We start from the raw sequence: 21,341 nt of genomic DNA, 5'->3' as shown, positions 1-21,341 counted from the left end.
TTAATTTCATTTGTAAGGTGGGGAAGGTCCGGCCAGGTTTGCATTTGAATGGGAGACTACTTGAAAGCACTGTAAGACATTCCCATTGCAGTATCTCCTTTGCATGCAAAGATTCACTCTCTAGCGGCATCTCCAGATAGGGCTGGAAGAGACTCCTGCCTGAAACCTTGGAGAGCTGCTGCCAGTCAGTGTAGACAACACTGAGCTAGATGGACCAAGGGACCAACTCAGGATAAGGCAGCTTCCTATGTTCCTATACATATTTATGTTTACTTTTAGCTACATGCACTCCAATCCTAACTATGCAAACTCAGATGTTAAACAGTGTTTAAAAAACAACACAACACTATCACAGTAGTAAGTAGCCCAGTTTTATCCCTTCTATGAACTAAATAGGAACATAGGAAGCTGCCATATTGAGTCGGACCATTGGTCCATCTAGCTCAGTATTGTCTACCCAGACTGGCAGTGGCTTCTCCAAGGTTGCAGGCAGGAATCTCTCTCAACTCTATCTTGGAGATGCCAGGGAGGGAACTTGAGACCTTCTGCTCTTCCCAGAGCGGCTCTACCCCCTAAGGAGAATATCTTACAGTGCTCACATAGTCTCCCATTCAAATGCAACCAGGGTGGACCCTGCTTTGCTAAGGGGACGAGCTTGCTACCACAAGACCAGTTCTCCTTCCATTAAACTACATTTAAGCAAAAAGCATATGCATTTATAGTCCATGTCCAACAGAAGGAAAAGTCACCAATTTGCTGTGAATGTAGATCTATATATTCACTACTCTGATTTTAAACAGGACAGCAGAATGGTATATGTGGAGTTACCCCAATTGCATGATTTAGAGATAAGCAAGCATTTCAAGAGCAAAGGAGCCTTGAAAACACATTCCTCATTAATTTGCAAAGTCGTATTTTGAAGCAAATACATAAAAACAGGCCCAAAAATGTACTTTTTATGGGCGAGGGGAAAATATTTAATGCTTATTTTAGCAATTTGTGAAAAGTGAAGCCACATGCAAGAATTTGGGGGTATTTTGGTCCTCTACAAGCTTATTTAAAAAAACAGTGAGGCTGTTCTCACGAGCAGCCAAGAGTGGGTGAAGGCAGCCAAGCCCACTCTTGGCTGCTTGTGTGAAGCAGCGTGAGGCAAGTGGTTGCTGCTGTTGCGGCAGCAGCAAACCCGCTTGCGGAGCCTTCCTGGAAAGTGAGGTTAAGAGAGCAAGTGCTCTCCTTTTCTTGGTTGTCTGCCAGCCCCGGCTGCATTTCTTCTTTTCTCTCTCTCTTTTTATTTTTGGAGCTTTTAAACTTTTGGAGCTTTTAAATAGTTTTATAGTAACTAATTTCCTCAGGAAAGTCTACTGTGGGTGTGAGGAGAGTTTTTCTTACAAGTTTGTACTCTTAACAGTTTTAGTTTATGCTTGTTGGCATCTTGTACTGCTTGGAAAATCATTTTCTAAAAGTTAAAAAAAATCTCTCAGGCACACACAAGGAGGTGGGGAAGAAACACATACACACAAATGGAGGCTTTCAAGTGGGGGTGGAATCTCTTTGTCACACATGCACACAGGGTTCATAAAATGTGGGAAAGAGAAAAACACAGTGGCTTCTGAAGGGAAGAAATCACACACACTAAACAAACAGATAAGGGTGTGTGTGTGTGTGTTTGTTTGACTTCCCTTTCCTTGAGGAAGACAAGCGTCCAGCTTCTACCTCCAGCTCCTGGTCACGTCCTCACTCAGCAACTGCAATCAAATGCCGAGTGGCAGAGGAGCAGAAGATGGAGCTCCAGGAGGAGAAGCAATCAGGCATCAGCTGCTGCTTAGGGGTGTGTACAAAACTGGTTTGCCCAGTTCAGTTTGAGTCAAGAGCGAACTTGAACCGAACTGGGCATGTTCAGTTTTGTGACCCCCGCACATACCCCCAGCTTGGCTCGAATTCAAGCCGGTGCAGGGGTTCTAAGTTAAAAAAGAATCCTGCCAGGTTGGCATCAGCAGCTGCGCGGGGTGTGTGTGTGTCTCCACCATCTCTCCCCCCCCCGCTGGCCTTCTCCCACTCGAAAAAGGGCCGATTGGGCCCATTTTTGGGCCCTTCCTGCCCTTCCTCCCATGGCAGTAGCCATTTTGGAGGCTTCCGTGCATGCCCAATGGGCCTCTGCATGGCTGGCTCATGACCCAGGCTGCACAGAAGCCCGAAAATGGGCCAAATCGGACCTTTTTAGGGTGGGAGGCCAGCAGGGGGAAGGGGTGGATGGCAGAGACCCCACCACTCTGCTGCTGTCGCCGCCCCAGACACACACACACACAAACCTAGAACCCCCAAACTGGCTCTGAGCGAGTCCTCAAGCTGGCGTGGTTCGATGGTGGACCGGCCCAACTTCGATCTGCTTTGCACGTCCCTACAGCTGCTGGTGCTGGTAGAAGGCAGGATTCGTTTTCAACCCTTTTCTTTCTCTGCTGCTGTGGGACAGCAGTCAGCAGCTGAGAAAAAAAATGCAAAGCAGGCGGGAACAGGCAGGCAAATTATATCAGCATGGCTAGGACAGAGGATACCCCTTCCAACAAGGAAATAGTTGGAGCAAAAATAGTCTAAAATCCGGCCCAGAAGTCCCAAAATGGCAATCCTAGGCGAGAATGTCAGCCAAGGACATGTTTAAGACATCCTGACGCTATCTCAGGACGTCTTCTAATTTTGTCTGAGGGCTATTCATTGGAATTGCCCCTCTACACTTGCTACAAAATCCTGGAAACATCTTGATGTGCAAACCAGGGTTTTCAGTGTTATTTCTGTGTATGATCGTTAAAGATGTTTGGTTCACTGTCATAATTTTTATTTGGGGCATTAACAAGGCACAATATCAGTGATTTTCTTTTGTTTCCCCACAGCCAGGGTATGTCATGATTATTCTATAGCTTTGGCATCATTTCTCAATAAGTAGATTCAGTCTTTTGTCTTAATGTAATCAGCGAGATTGTATTTGCATTGCTTGCAAGTAAATCACATAAGTGAAATTACATTCCCTGCATCTCATTCTGCTTCATAAAATGTTATGTCATGCAGCTTGTCTCTTTCTCAGTCCTTGAGCTTCTTATACTGATAATTTTCTTCCATACTTCAGAGCCAGAAAATATATACCCACTTTATTAGGCAGAGAAACCGATATTCTCTAGCACAAGGCAGCATCTGCTATGCAAACAAACAAACAAACAAAACTTGAGTTTTGTAGAAGACAGATTCAGAGAGCAGTTGAGTTTCCAGATTCAGAATCTCATGTGTCATTACATATGAAGTGTTTTCTAATCTGATTTTCTCATTAGGGGCAACTTCTGCTCAATAAGTAGTAAAGCTTTAACTTTGATTTGTGGATGTGAATAATGAGGCATTTCAGTATGTTTGACTCCCAAACTGACTTGTGTTATAATTGCAAACTTTATTGCCATGTCTTTCCATGTGTGTGTATTTTACTGATATAAAATTGAACATGAAACAATTTCTAAATTGAGTTTTCAGAAGTATCCCTTAAGGCATATTTTTGTCTTGACTATAATTCATTTTTGTAACTCCTTGAAAAATAAATGATTTAATATAGGAAGTAAAATTGTCAACAGCATAAGTCAATAACATTGGTGACAGATTGGAAAGTCAGGTATTTCCACTGAAAATGTCTTAATTGGTTAATTTTTGAAGATGGCAATAAAGGCAAGAATAAATGATCATTGATAACTTATAGTATGGTTGGCTACAAAATCCCTACTCAGTATATCAATATAAAATATACAGTGTGTGTGTGTGGATATATATATATATATATACACACACACACACACCATTACCCTGGCAACGGTAACTCATGCCCTCGTCATCTCTCGTTTGAATTACTGTAATGCGTTCTACCTGGGGTTGCCTTTCAAGCCAACCTTAAAGCTTCGGTTGGTCCAGAATGCGGCTGCTCTTCTGCTTAGGGGCACTAGAAGATATGATAGTGTGACACCTCTCTTGTGGTCGCTGCACTGGCTACCTATTTGCTTCTGGGTCCAATTCAAAGTGCTGGTTCTCACCTTTAAAACCCTTCAGGGCTTAGTGCCTTTTAACCTTCAGGACTAGCCTCTCCCGGCTAATCCTGTCCTGTCTTGTGAGACCTTCTCAGGTTGCCCTTCTTTTGGTCCCTGGTCTCAGAGAGGTTCATAGTACTAGGGCTCGTGGAAGGGTCTGCTTTCTCCCTTTCAGCCTTTAAATCTTTATTGAAGACATTTCTTTTCCTCCAGGCGTTTGCCCTTAAGTGTTTTGTTTTTGTTGGGTTTTTTTTGTCGTCCCCCCCTCAATCTTGGATGCTGTTCTTGCTTAGTATACTGCCCTGAGTCTGTGGATTGGGTGGTATATCAAATCAATCAATCAGTGTCTCCTTTCTTCATGCAGCAGACTCTTTTTATAATTCTCTTGACTTTCATTTGTTTTGCGCTCGAAAGAAAACGCAGATGGCCAAAACATTTCGTTGAGACTGCAGCCGACCCCAGCTGTTTCGATGGAACAAATTTGAAATGTTTTGAGTGTTTCAGCCATAGGGAACAATGGGGAAACTAGAAACACCCAATCCCCGTCGGTAGCTCCCTAGGGACACCAAAGCGGGTTGTGTGGTAGGGCATGTTGGGTGCTACTTTCCACCCAGCCCACAAAACATCCATAGGATCCTATGTACAGGGTCAATAAAACCTTATTAAACCCAATAAATCTATTGCAAAATGTCTGCGATACAGCAGGTTAGATTTTTAACTCCTTTAAAAAGTTTTCAAAGTTTTGGTGACCTTTTTTCACCACAGATAATGTAGATTGATCAATCAATCGATATAGATATAATAGATATAGATAATTTTTAATAAACTTATATATATATTTATACACACAGAGATTATTAGCATTCTCCAAAAATCTAGGTCCATACTGGACTGGTGATGTTTGCTGGTTTGATAATTTTGAGTAATTATTGTTTGAAATTTCCATAACAGGGAAAATAACTAAGGGACAGTTAGCTAAGAGCATAACTGAGTCATCCCACTGAGAATTCTGAAGCCCAAGTTGAGAGGGGCAAGTTGTGGCAATTTCTAGCAAGTGACTTCCTTGTTCTGAACATAGGTACCTGATAAACATAGAGGCTATTCACACAGACTGCAAAAATTGGACTAAGGGAGACTAGCCCGATTTTTGCAGTCCGTGTGAACCACCGGGCTCGGCTGCGAGCCTGGTGGTTCCGGAGTGGGTAACCTGTTCAAGTAACCTGCCCCTTAAACCGAGCAAACTTGCATGCCAAACTAAAGGAGTTGTATACATAATCAAATGTCCATGTAATTTGCATTATGTAGGCAAAACAATCAGGGCAGTGAAACAGAGAATAGTTGAGCATAAGAGCTGCATAAGGAGGGGTAGCTTACAGGCTCTTTTGGTGAGACACTTTAAGGAACATGGACATAGTGCTGAAGACCTAAGATTTTGGTGTATTGAGAAAAATAGAGGACATAGTGGTAACATTAACAAATGGCTTTTGAAAAGGGAACTGTTCTCGATCCATACTTTTATAACCTGGCCTCCCAGGGGATTGAATGAAGATGTAAATTGGGGAGTGATATTATGAGGTGTTGGTATGAAATGATCTTTTATTTCTGCTTGATGTGCTTTGATGTAGATGGATTGTGGACCTAGCTATAATACACAGATTGCCATGAATTGTTCTTATGTTATAAACAAACCCAACCTAAATGTTTGCAGAATTGGGTCCTTTTAAGAGTTATATGGTGATACCAATCTACAACAGCTGGGGTTAATTTGTGCATTGTACTATATATTCTGCATCAGAGTTGAGCATTAATGTTCACTTTTTTCTGAAGAAGGTAAAGGATACAGACCTACAATTTAAAAGTACCTTTTACTTGGAGAATGCCATGTAAGTAATGATGTTTAATGTTTATAAATATACATGTACAATTCAAGATGCTCAGTAAGCATGAATATACTGTGTAGTAGCTTCATGATATGATATCTCTATAGTACTGTGGTGGAAGAAGAGGCTATACAAGGGTTGCTCCAAAAGCCACTGAGGAAGATCAGGAGGATCGAAACTCGTTTCACTGGCATAAGGGAACTACTTTGATTATGTACTCTTCAGAAGAATTCCAACAATAAGAGCATGCACAATTGCAGTGCACTTGTTTACTTACATGTTGTAGGAATGGCAGTATAATTATTTTATGGAATTTAATTTGATTAGTGCTTTTATCATTGTGATTTCACACATTTGCAATTTACATAGTGGAAATAAAATTGTGGTTTCTATGTTAATAACAGATTAGGATCTATAGAATATTATATGTGGTGGGTGGGTTGTTTTTCTCATTTCTCTTGGTTCTTTTACCCACTACAAATTCCTTGTTTTGTTCAGCCTCAGTCCTAAAGCCAGAATCATATACCAGACTGTACAAATCTTAACAGTTAATAAGGCATAGAAGTTAAGATGGGCACTTTAGCTTGGAATTTCCATGCTTTTTAGTGAGCGAAAATGTAAAGCTGCTTAATTTTCATCTTAAATCAAAGTTTTTTGGGTAACGTTCAAGACAGGGTAGGGTGAATATGTAAAGCATATGCTTCATTCAGTGAAATATTATTTAGGCGAGACATGATGGATTCATTTTGCTTCTAGATTGGGTTATACTTTATCACCGTATTTTTAGTTGGGAAGGAATTGTTGCCCAGATCAAATTGGCTTGTGCTTATTCTCTTTTCCATGCACTTTGCACTGCAGCTTGGTTAATTTGCTTACATAACCTGGAGCTTTTCTTTGGTACCTTTGGTGTGGTGCATTTTATTCAGCTCTGTTTGAAAAAAATCTGTTTTCTGGATTATTAGTGTTAATCTCAGGAGCTCATGTGTGACAAATCCTATTTCATTAGATAAATAAATGCTTTATCATATCCGAATGTTGATCTCTATATAAAAAAAGTTGCAGGCTAAACTAGCATGCCAGAGAGACGGCTAGACTAGAACGTTTCACCTTAACAGACTAGCTTTCTATGTGCATAGAGTTTTGCATATGGTGATTTTTCAGGCTTTCAAATCCTCTCCTCAGCCCACAATCTCAAATGGTCCAGTCCAGCGACACAGTCTTCTCATGAGCCTCCTGACCATATTTTTCAGGACTACAGATTTAACTTGATGGCCTTCTCATTTCTTCCACTCTCTGATTCTCAGATCCCATGAGTGTAGCAATGAAAACAAATGCAGTGACTGCAGAGCATATGTGCCCTTCACTTCCTCAGGGGTGATTTTGGGTTCTGGGTTGAGGTCTGGGCTTCCTCCCCCAAATAAACATTTTTGTGGATTTTGTGGCCCCTCTCAACATTCCTACATGCCTCCCAACCTTAAAGGGAGCATGCAGAGGCTCTGTGCTCATCCACACAGCAATCAGCAGTATGTTAATAAATGACATTTATTTATTTATTGTTAAATTTATATACCACCTTTCATTAAAACAATCCCAAGGCGGGATTGACAAGACATATAGAGGCTGTTCTTATGACCAGCCTTACCCGAGTAGGGCAGTGCTAGCCCACGTAGGGCTGGTTGTGAGGAGTGCTGAGATTGCCCTTGGATAGCCCTGCTCCATAACCTGAGCTTAAAGTGAGATAGGAGGACTCGTGTGTGCTCCTCCCACCCAGTTTCTGGGTCTTGTGGTGAGCGGGTTGCCAGCAGCTCTTACAAGGCTGCTGGCAGCCATCTTACCCATAGAGTTGGGAGAAAGTAACGGCCCAGCAGCACGAAGGTATCCCAGCACCCTGCTCTTCTCACATGATGCATTGTGGAATAACTGGTGGCCCAGCTGCCCCCCCCACTCCTGCCTGCTGTTGGGCTTATCTCAGTGTCAATCATGTTGGTGCATGGCATGAACAACGTGGACCATGTGGGGGAAGACAGGTAGGCTCCTGCCTCCCCCGCCAGCCCTCTCCAGGCTCATGGGTTGTGTGAACAGCCTCATAAAGTGTGAACAGCCTTATAAAGTGTGCTTTCTATTCATTTGGGGGTTGGAGCCTAAGGTTTCCTTCCTCCAGAAGGTCTCTTTAGACACTCTTCTCTCTAGAATAAGAACCCTTTATCTGGAAGAAGGAAATCTTAGGATTGAATCCAGTGTGTGCCATAAAAAACTCAGATAGGTTTTAGTGTATGAGCAGGATCGTTTTCATGTATTCAGTACAGATTGAGGCTCTTACTCGTTAGACTTGTTGCTTAATAATGACCCCTACTGGGCAAAGAGGCACCTTTTAAAAGTGGCGATTCTCTTATATCTAACAGAGAGCAACTGCTGCTATTCAGCCCTAGCACAGCATCTTTTAGTGGCTATTGCTGGTGTGTGCCTTATGTTTCTGTTTGAACGGTGAGACAGGGTACCATCATATTCCTTTTTTTAAAATGTAAATTGCTCTAAGAAGTTTGTGGAAGAACAATATATCAATATTCTTATAATAATGATGATAATGAATAATTGACATCCTGACTACTGAAGTGCTGGAGCTCTGAAAGACTGGAAACACGTCACTGAGGATCAGTGGCCTGTTTCTGATCTTTCTGGGCACTCCAGACTAAAGGCTCTTGCGGAACTCTGCTCATACAGAGGGATAGGAGTTGTGCGAGGGCTCCTGTTGTGCCTCTGCAGCTGCTAGAAGTGCACGTGCTTTGCTAGTCAGGATTTCAATTAATATACTTAAAGGATTCGATCCTTTATATACGTAAGGGGTTCCATCCAAAGGGTTCTCTCCATGTGTGGAAGGAGCGTTTGATCATAGAATGATCCTTTTTGTGACTAGAAGTTGCTTCCATTCTTGGAGCAAGCACTGCAGCTTCAACCCACTGTTCTTAATTCCCACTGAAGGAACAATTGCAAAATATGTTGTGATCAAGAGTTATTGTCAGGATTCCACATCCTACTTAGGCATGCCCAAAAGATTTGTATGTGGCTAGGGAAATTATTCACATCTTTTCTTTAGAGGTTCCCCCATCCTTTGCTATATCATAAACTATTTCAATAGTGATTTGCCAAGTGGCTTGTGGGCTGCTGTTTGAGAAACCCCTCCCAAACCCTGTTGGCAAGTTAAAACTATTTTGCACTGTTCTTTGTATCCTGGATCTTAGTTAGCGAAAGGAAAGACAACTGGGGTTTACCCAGCAAGAGCTCTCTTGCTTTCAGTGGTGTTTTTGGCCTTTGGTCTACCTTCTTGAGAAGGAAACTAAATTGTATAGCAGAGCCACATGAATGACTGATACTTATTGGGAGAAAAAGTGCTAGTTCTGTGATGGAATGAAGATTGAATTGCATGTTATCCCTGGAGAGGGTGATGCCTTCCAGGCAGAAAGTGAAACCTCTGCAGAAGACTATGAAGAAGCTCCCACTTGTACTGTATATTTTGTTTCCAGAGAGAGGAGAAGGGGAACAGCAGGTTTTCCAGAGTAGAAGTCAGCAAAAGAAAAGTATAGTTATTGTCCTGCTGACCAAATTTTTAGTGAGGTAAAATATCGCTTCAACTTCAGAGTTATTCTGTGGAGACCTAGAGCTTATTCTGGAAGAAAATTTTCTGTGAACATGATGCGTAGTCTTTCACGATTTCACTCTGAAAGTTCCTCTTTGTCCAGTTAGCAGCATATGAACAAATATATGGACACAGCAAGCATATGAACTTGGTTTGTGTTGCATCCTCAATCTGATAGTTTTGATTTTCAAAATTAAACTTCAAATTGTGCTAGTGAAATTATACAGAAGGAGCCCTTAGTCCAGTAATTGGGCCACATGTTGGGTTAGAATATGGGGGATTTAGCTTGTTTTTGTTTTCATTTTCATTTTATTTATTGCCCTTCTATTCCACCCCTGTCTAAATTAATAGCCCTGGGTGGATTAGAGTTGACACACAGCAGAACTGAAGCAGAACAGTAGGTAGCCTTTGGCAAATCACTGTCTTACTAACAATACTTTAGGAAATAATGTGTTTGTTTTGTGTAATTTTGCTTCTGTGTGTTGTGGAGAGGGTAACAGTCATATAGGGCTTTGACAACTAGAAATCAGGATCACTGAAATCAGCCCAGTAGACACTAACTAGCTGAAGTAGCTGGCAAAGCTTTGCAATGTTGACTTTAGGAAGTGTGATTGTGCTCAAAAGCATCAAGATCTGTACCTTCAGTATTTTTTTAAAAGATTCTCTTTTGAATCAGTGCTGCTGTTTGATATATGAGTGTGTTGATATAAACATGATCACCTTTTTTGATTTATCATTCACTTTCCAGGCTATGTTTGCATTTTTAAGGAATTCAAATTTTGTTTTAGTTTTTTTAAAAGGGTGACATTCTTAGGATATGGCATTCTAACCTAACACCAGTTTCTGTGCTTGCACAATGCAATAGCAGGGTTCAAATAACTTTGACAAAAGGTTCTTTGTTAATAGGAAAGAAGGGAGGACACTTGATCTTGTGGTAGCAAGCATGACTTGTCTCCTTAGCTAAGCAAGGTCCACCCTGGTTGCAAATGAATGGGAGACTACATGTGAGCACTGGAAGATATTCCCATTAGGGCAGGGATGTCAAACTGTGGCCCTCCAGCTGTTTTTGGACTACAACTCCCATAATCCCCAGCCACAGTGGCCAATAGCCAGGGATGATGGGAGTAGTAGGCCAACATCTGCAGAAGGGCCACAGTTTTACATCCCTGCCTTAGGGGATGGAGCCACTCTGGGAAGAGCATCTAGGTTCCAAGTTCCCTCCCTACCATCTCCAAGATAGGGCTGAGGGAGATTCCTGCCTGTAACCTTGGAGAAGCCGCTGCCAGTCTGTGTAGACAGTACTGAGCTAGATGGACCAATGGTCTGACTCAGTAAATGGCAGCTTCCTATGTTCCTAATAATTAATAGTAGTAATAATCAGCATACAACATTGATTCAGCACTTGGAAGTATTATTTTTTGCATAAATGTTTCATGTCCTCATAATAATGCTGTAAGGTAGTAGAGAAACCTACAGTTGTGATTTTCCCCCTATTGGAGATATCATGACCTCAACTGCTATAGGGTAGGAAGATGTTCAGAAAGTACAGCTACACTTTTCATGGCAGAGAAAAGCTGCACCTGTAGAATTTCATCATCTTATGAAGTTGTTCATGGTTGCTCATATTGGATCTTGGTATACAACTTGGCAATTTCATTTTCTCTGGGTCTTGTTGGAATGTGTCAGGAGGAGTATGCATCTCTCCTGATGTTCACACAGACAAGAAGTCATGAATGTTAAAAAAACAACAGATAAATGTAACACGTGGTATATTATTCTTGCATGATCCTTGTGGCAGTTCCAAGTTCTCCATATACAGTTAAAATGCAATTCTGAGTTAATTCTTAACTGCTTCATTTTAAATGATGATTTGAACAAGGCCTTAGTATCCCATCAAGATTATGAATTCTTTCTGCTGTCCCCTTTTGGAACTCCTATAACTCTGCCATCTTCAAGTGCCACCCTATAACAAAGTAAATGAAGTTCAATTCATTATCTTGAGGTCTGAACCAATGCCATTTTATTTCTTTCATTAAGACACTGTTACGACTTATACTTGCCAACAAGGTTAGGGTTAAGAGCTTGTCAGCATTACTTCTCTTGGAAACAGATCCTTTTCTTGCTTTACCTCTCAGGTACTTAATCCACATCATTAGAATTACACTAGAGATGGGTATGTTCTTCTGTTTGATAAAGTTTAAGAACCTGGCAGCTTCGGGTTCACTGGCCTGAAGAATTTTGCGAATGTATGTGATATTCTAGAGCTATTATTTGAAATACATTAAAGAGAGAGAGTGTCTCTGCTTGTTATAGCTGGGGAGTTAGGGTCATTGTTATTAGAATTTGCCAGTTGTGCTACTGACATGCTTTGTAGTATTGAGGAAATCATTAAACTTCTCTTCTCAGTGGCCCATGTACTGCCCGTGAGTAGTGGATCCAAGAGGGATCCGTACTTATGGCTTTAAAGCCAGCCACCAGGCCATTGTCTCTGTTGTAATGGTGGGGCCTTCTTCATGCCTGCAGTGCATTGCATCATCGCAGCTGCAACCTACTCCCATCATTCCCAATGGGAGTACGCCAGCCTGGATGACTCAATATGCCAGTGGCAAAGAGGAGCCCTAGACATCTACAGCAGAACTGATGGGCTAGTGAGTATTTTGGAAGCAGTGAGTACAGATCTCTCTTGGATTCATGACTCACCATGCAATATGGAAGCCGATATCTCCAATCTGTTTCCTGATAAAAGAAAATAGTTTTGAGTTCAGCTAGTTAAAGTCCACTTGGCTAGAATTCTTGGTTATACTTGTTGGTATGTGACTTTAAATATAAGCTCTTCCTTAACACATTTTTGCTTTTCTGCAAAAAAATCATGCCAGCAAACATTATTCCTTTGGTGGATAGGAATTGGCTTACGAAAGCTGGAATTACCGTAAGATGTATCGTTCAACATCATTTCTAAAAGCAGAAAAGCATCCCTGCAGGAGGTGTCATGATAAGTTAAGAGAATTTATTATTGCTTTTGTCTCTTCTGCCAGATGAGATCAACCATAAGGCTCATAGATAAAGCCTGATGTCCTTTTATAAACTTGTATTGGAGAAAAGTTATTTTGGAATATTGAACAGTCCAAGAGTCTAGACATGCCACTACCATCATTACCAACATGACAGTAAAGAATTTTCATAATATTAGTACCTTCTTTGTCTCTACAGGTATAAACTATTTACAGAAGGACTTTGCACCCCTTCTGCATTCCTTTCTCATTCTCTTCTGTCCAAACCCCACCCTGGCCAGAGATACAGAGTCTTCTAGAATTCTGTCAAAGTCCATGGCACTCTTTATCTTTTAGAACCAGATTATAGGTCTGGGATCTTCATCTTATTTTAGCCTAATTTCTGAAGGAAAAAAGGCTTGTTTGATTACCACATCCATGTGTGTTTTCAGTCCTATACAATCCAAATTCATGTCTCATGGGAAGAGATTCTAGATGACCCTATTGGGGACAGTTTTCCCCATACATCGAGGCTATTCTCATGAAGAGCACAACCTAGGTTTAGGCAGCAATGTGGATGCCACCAGCATGTGGATCTCACCAAGTCTGAAATCTGAGACAAGTCCAGGTTTAAGCAGCCATGTGGATCCTGGTGCTGCCATGGTGCTAAACCCGGCTTTCAAGCCCGGCTTTTAGCCAGCGTTAACAGAACGAGCACTCTGTTAACCCAGGCTCTAGGATCTGTCTCTGACACAGAGACAGGTGCCGAGAGTGCCTGTGCCCACCCCCCACCCGGGGAAATCGCCCAATGAACCATGCTCAGTGCTTGGTGCATTATAGGATATCCAGAGGCCAGGATGTGTCGTTTAGGCTTCCGGTGATTGGTTTGTGTGAGAGTGCAGTCAGCACTCTCAGCAGGGATCACTCATTCATCTGGGGGGAAGGTAAGGACTGCTCAGCCTTCCCCCCACCCTCCCGGTCATGTGAATAGCTCCATCATCTTGGTTTAAGATGGTGGTTGCTCAAGCACCATCCTCTTATAATCATGTGATGACAATCTGATATATACCAAATTCAGAATACATGGCTGGGGGCTCTGGGCTATGCTGATGAGTCTGTTTTTCTCCCATCTACCATCTTGAGGCATGATGGCAGCTGATCATAGTTTAAGCAACACTGATAGAACAGCAGTGCAAACCAAAATTTAAGTACATAGGAGGGAGTCCTGGGGTATTGTAATGGGAGTGTTTCTCTCCCCCCATCCTCCATCTTGAAACATGATGGCAGCTGCTCAAACTATAAGGAGAACCCCTTTAGAAATCATGTGTTTACAGTACAATACAAACCACATTCACAGCATATAGGACAGACTGCTGGTGTATTCTGATGGGGTGTTTACATTGGAATCCGACATCTTGAAAACAGATGGCAGTCACACACATTATAAGCACTTCCCCTTTAAAATTGTATTTTAAAAAGCAGCCAAAGATGTTGGCTATTCTTTCATAACATGCATTAGTAAAAATGAATGGATGCCAATGCAATGTTGGGAAGCTTGAAAATTTCAAGGTTATAATTAATGTTCTTCAGGTGATTATCCTTAGGAAGTGTGTGAGAGAGTATGTATATGTTTTATTGATGCACTGAGTATATACAGTGAAAATAATTTCTTTCCACATAAAACTCTGATTTTGTTTCCGCATAATGTTTAAACCACATGAAGTGTCTTAATTGATCTCCTCCTGCCCCCCCCCCCCCGCCCCAGTCCAATGAATTATTTCAGTTCAACAACATGACTACTTGGAAAATGTTGAGATAAGAATGGGAAATTTTATATGCCTGAGGGGTTTTTTGTTATCATTATTTTAAAAGTCAAATAATATGCCAAATTAGAACACAGTCTAATTAGGGTTTCAGGAAGATTTGTATAGTAAAGTTTTTTGAGAGAAAATAATGCAAATTTTATGCAAATGAGAAACATTTATGGGACCCCGCCCATATGTTTCAATCCAAAAATTTCCAGATAATCTGTATTTCTGCAACTTCCATAAATACTCCCCACCCACCCACTCCTGTAGGGAAGAAAAGAGGAGAGTTCATTTTCTGGGGGAGTTCATTTTCATACCATGTCTTAGTATGACATGGGGTTGATAAGATTGTAGTCCCAGGAGAGTTCTGTCACATGTTTACATTGTGATGTATACCTAAACAAACAGTGTAGCTTCCCTTTCTTTAGAAGAACAATGAAAGAAATATGCTGCTGTATATCACCGCTGTTGTACATAGAATATCAGTGCATACTGTATTAGTGAGTGAATTTTGTCTGTGGTAACAACTTTATTGATTAATGTCATGGAGAAAAAAACACTTAATTGTATGTTATATTGAAGAGCACCCTGCATTATGCTGCAGGATATGTAAGCCATTGTTACTACAAGTTTGTGCTACTGGTCTGTATTTGTCCGTCCTTCTATTCCTTAGATTTGTCCTTCATTATTTTCAGCTCATTATGAAGCTTGTTTACTTTGTGACTATTAAGAACTTACTATTTTTAAACTTAATTACAAATGATTAATAGTTCTGCATTCTGGCAATAGGGAGTAACTACTTTATATTTTCTTGCTTCTTATATAGTTAAGCAATACTAATAAAAATATTGGTCAAAAGGCAAGTAAAAATAATTCAAGTGCATTTTTGAAGAAGTAATGATTTCACAATGAAAGTCATGGCTATTTTTGTGAACTTTTTTAAAATTAAAATGTGTATGTATTTGATCCCCCTTCCCTTTCTCTTCCTATATTTAAGCAGTTGCTAATTTTTTTCACTTTATCAGTTTCAGCAAGATCTCCAAGATTCTTATTGGTCATGTGGGGATTCTAAGCTGTTTTAGTGATCATAAATATGAAACCAGGGATGATAGATATTCCAGATCAATTAAAAGTGTGTGGTCTTGCATATGCAGTTCATAATCTTTGTTGTTTAGTCTGCATAAAATCTATTCCAGGAGAGATGCAGGCAGGGAAAAATCTATTATCATTAAAGTTTCACCGAATGAGTAAAGCTTGGTTGATGATTGGTATGTGTGTGTTTGGGAAGAGGGGTTCATAGCGAGTATCAAGATGTTCCTCTAGTTAATAGCTCATGCTTCTGTTCACTTAATAAAGCATGCTTTTTAAGTGCACTTAATAAACCAGTAATAATAATTGAAGGAAGTAGCTCCAGATCTGAAGCAAAAGCTTCCAAAAGCTATATCCTCTCTCTCTCTCTCTCTCTTTCTCTTTCCCTCTCTCTCTGTTTTGGCATGTGAATTAAAATATGATGTAGACATTTTACTATGTAGTTTCTGAAATTCTTTCTTACCAAATAAATTTAGCTGTGTCTTTTTGAACTCAGCTTGCTTATACGATAAAAAATTTGCCATGTGATAAAAACTAAAGTACTTCGTAGATATATTCCTAATAATATTAATCATTTGTATAGTGGATTTAAGTGTTGAAAGTGCTTTATATGAATTGCCTTGTTCTAATACTTAGACTCTTGTAGGTAGGTAAATATTATTCTCATGTTGCATCTGGTAGTCCATGAGCCAGGCCCTCAAACTTTGGCCATCAGTACCATCTCAGGTAGTCATAGTGATTTTGGGCAACATCTACCTCTCTAGAGATGGAAAATAGGTGATAGCACTATTGCACTTACAGCTTTGTCTGAGGTCATTTGCATAGTCAAAAACTGTGTCCTACCTGGGTTTGGGAGTGGTGTGTGATCCCAATTTTTGATTGTGTGGAAGCAAGCTAGGAAGAAAACTTGCATACTAGCTTTTCCTCCTACCTTGCTTCCACACAATCACTTCTACCCAGGTTTTCCTCCTACCTTGCTTCCACCCAACCAAAACTTGGGAACACACACAGCTCCCAAATCTGGGTAGGACACAGTTTTTGATTGTGTGAATGACCTCTCTGTTTTACTACCCTTTCTTTATCCTTACCCTCAAATGATTACAGAAAATCTGTGTACAGAGGAAAGGGTTAGAGTAGGGATTAGGATGGAGTTAGGGTCAGGGTTAGGATAGCAATTAACAAATTGTTGTACGCTCTCCATTTAGTAGCCTTTGGAGGATATTCCTGCCAATTTTCATTTGCATGTATCTGACATCAATAAAATGCTGCTGTAGTAGTTTTTGTGTTTTTAACTTTAAAAAGCTTTTAAAACACCAATGCAAATTGGGCTGCGGCGGGTCTGATAATCAGGACAATAAAAGCATCATAATACATTGAAAGCTGAAAGTATTGCAATGCAATCACTTGTTTTCCATAGACTTGTCAGAAATTACAAGGAGCATTTGTTCCCCCCGACAGTACCAACCACCCCAGCTGGCTCATGTAGTTTGGGGAACTAAGAGGAAGTGGCTTGCCTAAAGCCACTTGGACGTGCACTGTGGAAGTCATGATTCATAACTCCTTATTTTATTTTAACCACTAGATATACCACCTCTCTAATAAAATAAATGATTAATACTACTGCTTAACAAGAGGTACAATGTTTCCATTCTTTCTAAGAAGTATTGTTTGTTACCATGTGTGTGCGCACGCATATAAGCATTTATCTCGTGTATATATGCTGATATATATCACAGTTCATATTGTGAAATAATGGGCATGATCCGCTTGTACCATGGGTGCAGTCCCACATGCACAAGATTGCCATAGACTTATTTACCCCCATCACACCCCTGTGTGTGTTCATGGGCATGCCTGCAGGCAGCATGGTTGGACATTAGAGGAATAGGAAGTCTGTGCAGGTCTCCCTGTATCTCCCTGTCCAGTCCTCCCTCTCACTTTGATACAGATTACTTGTGTTTGGAACACAAGTAACTTGATTTAGGTAGAGATGGATGAGGATATGTGAAGTGAGCAGGTGTGCAGATCTTCCATTCCCATCAACATCCCAGTGCACTGCCTGTACACATGACTTGGGCATGCCTGAAGGAGGGAGAAGGGAAAAGACAGAGCTGTATTAAGGCTATGGATATCTTCCACATGTGGCTGCTGTGCCTGTGGTTTGCCTGAGTCATGCCCATTGCATCCCATGTGTGTCGCATGTTTAATTTTAATGGGCTTTCTTGTTTGCTTTAGGGTCGACCCTATTCCATACGACACCCCGAAACCAGCAGGCCACACTCGCTTTGTCTGCATCTCAGACACACACTCCCGAACAGATGGAATCCAGATGCCTTATGGGGACATCTTGCTTCACACAGGCGATTTCACAGAATTGGGGCTGCCCTCTGAGGTTAAGAAGTTTAATGACTGGTTAGGTAAGGAATTACTGCATTTTGGTTGGCCCCAATTAACCTTGCTGTCCAAGTATCACTTACGGCTTCCTAACTGTCTAGGAGTTTTGAAGAGCATTCACTCCACCTTTGCCACCTTGTCTTCATGTTTGACTCTGTGTAGTCAAAATGTGGTTCTGTTAATGAAGCCTGAATGTAGATGTTTGATTTTATGCTTGTAATACCCAGTGCTTGATCATCTGGTATTGCATGGCAAAGGCTGGATGGTTGTGCAGCAGCTGTGTGAGCACATTGCTGTACAAATCTTGGAGTGCCTGAGTTTTTGTCTCTGTGCAAAAGAGGAAACGACAAAAATACAACTACTTATGCAGTAGAAAATGTCACAGAAGGGTCTCTATGTTTACATAGCACTGCTGTGGTTATTCAGATGATCATATGTTTTGGATAAAGGGGAGCAGGCATATTAACCTTCTGCTGACTGATGGCTCCTGTTATGCTTTATACAGTCTCTAAGGAACAAGGCACCTGTTGTGGTGCTGAATTTTGCTAAGTATGTCCTAACAGCTCATTGATCTTAGTGAGCCACTAATAAGTTGACATAACAGTTCAACAAATAAAATGAAAGCCAACAGTGATCGCATTAAACACAGGAAAGTGAATGTTCACGTTATCAGGCTTTGCTGTCCTGTGAGAAAGCTTGAGGTCAGTTGTCTATGTCTGGGTAACTTGGGGAGGTTAGGGAGGAGTCAAAAGACTCAAATGGAAATAAATCGCTGAAGAATGAGCTGGTCTTCTAAAAAGTTTTACTTTTCTAAATGAAACTGCATCATTATATAAAAAGCCTTTAAAGATATGGCTATGGCATTGCACGGTTATGACTGGTGTGGTGACCGTGTCTCTAAAGGCCCTTAATGGCATCATTAAATCCCATTGGATTCCCTTGGAAGGCCCTTGAGAAGATGAAAGAAATGAAGTTTGGTTCATAAAACAATATGCTCTTTCACATTTTGGCCTTTACGTTAGTCGTCTCGCTTTCTACTGTCCACCCTCTGGCTTTTTCTCCATTCTTGCTTGATTTGTATAGTCTTTTGTCTTACTTTTGACATTGTTTTTCTTTTGCTTTGCCTTTTGAATTCCAGGTACTGGTTTTGAGAGCTAATATCTGGCTTATATTTGAAAAGAGTTAGAATAATTTTAAAGGCATTCCTCTCTTCATTAGCATTATCCTTATCAGGTGTATCTTTAGCAATCATTTTATTCTGGGTTATAGCCTTGCTTCATAAGCTGCCTTTTTCCTTTTTGTGATATATTCTGGAGGAGAACTAAGTCTGGATGGATGGGAAAGTGGCTATGATATATGGAGTCTCCTCTCAACTGCTGCTCTTTAAGGCTGCCAGTCCAAAAATTAATTAACTTCCCCATCATCACCAGAAACTATAGTGCAAAGCTATGGCTAGCTGTGTTCTCTCTAATTTTTTTTCATCTGTGTGTGCAATGAATTTTGGTCTGGATGGCAGTGTCAGTACAATGCACATGTATTCGGGGTGGGACCTTCCTGATTCAACCTGAGCGGGATCTAATATTGACTGAGCAGACAGCAAAAAATGAGTGAGCGCACACCTGTACACATGTCTTAGAGGGAACCCTGATGGTCAGTTTCTAGCATTTTCTTTCCCACATTCATGGCTTATATACTTTCTTTGAATTATTTCCACCCAAGTGAAAGGTTTTGAAAAACAATTGCCTTAGTGATCTGAAAACCAGCAGTAAAGGTGGTGCAAGCCTCCTCAGGTGCCACTGCTGAAAAGAACATTATTCACTGCTTCTGGATAGTGGAGGAACCTGGCTTCTGAGGATTGTAAAGTATGAATAGGTTCATGTTAGCGAAGTCATTCTCAAGATATACTGGAGAGTATCTAGGACATTTCAAGCTTTAAAGATTAAAAACAGTATTTACCAGTGATTTGTCCCAGCCAACAGTTTGGTGATCACATTCTGCATCAGTTCTAGTTTTTTCAGCTCTTCAAAGGCAGCCCCACGTAGAGTGTGCTACAGTTATCTAACTTGGATTTTACTAAGACATGAGTTACCCTGGCTAGCTTATTTCTATTCAAGGAAAGTTTCAGTTAGTGCACCAGCCTTAGTTGGTAAAATGCACTTTGGTCACTGGGCATTCAGGAACAATGGCAGACTCAAGATCACACCCAGGATGCTAACCTAAGTCTTCAGGGGGAAGTACAATTCCATTAAGCAATTAAAAAAACCTCTGCAGTTAAAGATTACAGTTAATTTGGGCTTACATTTTTATTGGTGCCCTAAAAAGCATGGAAATTCAAAGTTAAGGTTCCCATCTTAACTTCCGTGCCAAGGACTTTGTGCAGTCTGGTATGTGATGCTGGCTTTAGAAATGAGGCTCCATGCACCCACACTTTGCCTTGGTCCTTCAGCTGGATACTGTGCTGGGGAGGGATGCACCCAGGCCGACATTCAACAGGTGTAGCTTTCCCAATCACTTCCTAGATATGCCCCTGATGAATTTCTGCCTGCTGTATCTCTACAAGGCACAGTGCTACAGCCCTAAAATAATCTGCAGTAGATTCACTAGGATATTTCAGATCTGGAAATTTCAACTGGCTGACACCAGGCAAAGTGTGGGTGGTTACTGGAGTCTCATTTCCTAAGCCAGCATGATATATCAGACTGTGCAAATTCTTTTGCGGCTTCTATGGCACAGAAGTTAAGATGGGAACCTTAACTTTGAATTTGCATGCTTTTTAGATCACAAGTGAAAATGTAAGTCCATCTTAATTCTTATCTTAAAATGGAGGATTTTTAATACTGAACTTGAAAAGTTTTTGAAAAGGAAGGGTTAATACACCCACCCACTGCAGCCATATTCATTCTCTCTCTCTCTCTCACACACACACACACACACACACACACACACACTGCAGCCCAGAGGAGCCCATCACAGCCTAGCTAAATGGAGCACATCTTCTTTTCCCTGCATCCCTCTTGCACCCAGCTGCACAGAACAGCGCACCAGTTTTGGCTGGAGGTTGGGACAAAATGTATGTGGGTTTGGATAACTGACTTCTCTCTCTCTCTCACACACACACACTCCACCCCCACCCCCATGCACACACTCCCCCTCAACACACTGTAGCCTGGAGCAGGGTTTCTTAACCTTGGGCCCCCAGATGTTGTTGGACTACAACTCCCATCATCCTCAGCTACAAAGACCATGTTGGGGGATGATGGGAGTTGTAGTCCAACAACATCTGGGGGCCCAAGGTTAAGAAACCCTGGCCTAGAGGAGCTCTTCGCAGCCTAGCTAAATGGAGCACATCCTCTTCCCCCTGCCTCCCGCTTACACCTGGCTGTACAGAGCAGTGTGCCAGTTTTGGTTGGCACTCTGGTATGAAACACACATAGTTTTGAAGAACCAGCCACCATGGAGTAACTGACAAATGGAGTTAAACAGCGCTTTTTCTG

The 21,341-nt window shown here is 41.2% G+C and overlaps 1 protein-coding gene across 12 annotated transcripts in view; it reads left to right on the top strand.

Moving 5' to 3' along the window:
- MPPED2 (metallophosphoesterase domain containing 2) overlaps positions 1-21,341 on the top strand; it is a 243,544-nt gene that overhangs the window by 47,511 nt on the left and 174,692 nt on the right. For 10 of the 12 annotated variants that reach the window (XM_053283658.1, XM_053283667.1, XM_053283662.1 and 7 more), the window contains one exon: positions 17,689-17,870. The exons of 1 other annotated variant lie outside the window; for it this stretch is intronic. In XM_053283658.1, the coding sequence (XP_053139633.1) occupies positions 17,689-17,870 (182 nt within the window). Of the gene's footprint in view, positions 1-17,688; positions 17,871-21,341 lie in introns of those variants that run through there. One more of the 12 variants, XM_053283669.1, reaches the window with a different exon arrangement.

This window comes from Hemicordylus capensis, chromosome 1 (genome assembly GCF_027244095.1).
Source record: "Hemicordylus capensis ecotype Gifberg chromosome 1, rHemCap1.1.pri, whole genome shotgun sequence".
Taxonomy (NCBI): Eukaryota; Metazoa; Chordata; class Lepidosauria; order Squamata; family Cordylidae; genus Hemicordylus; species Hemicordylus capensis.
This window is presented reverse-complemented; position numbering and strand designations above follow the sequence as displayed.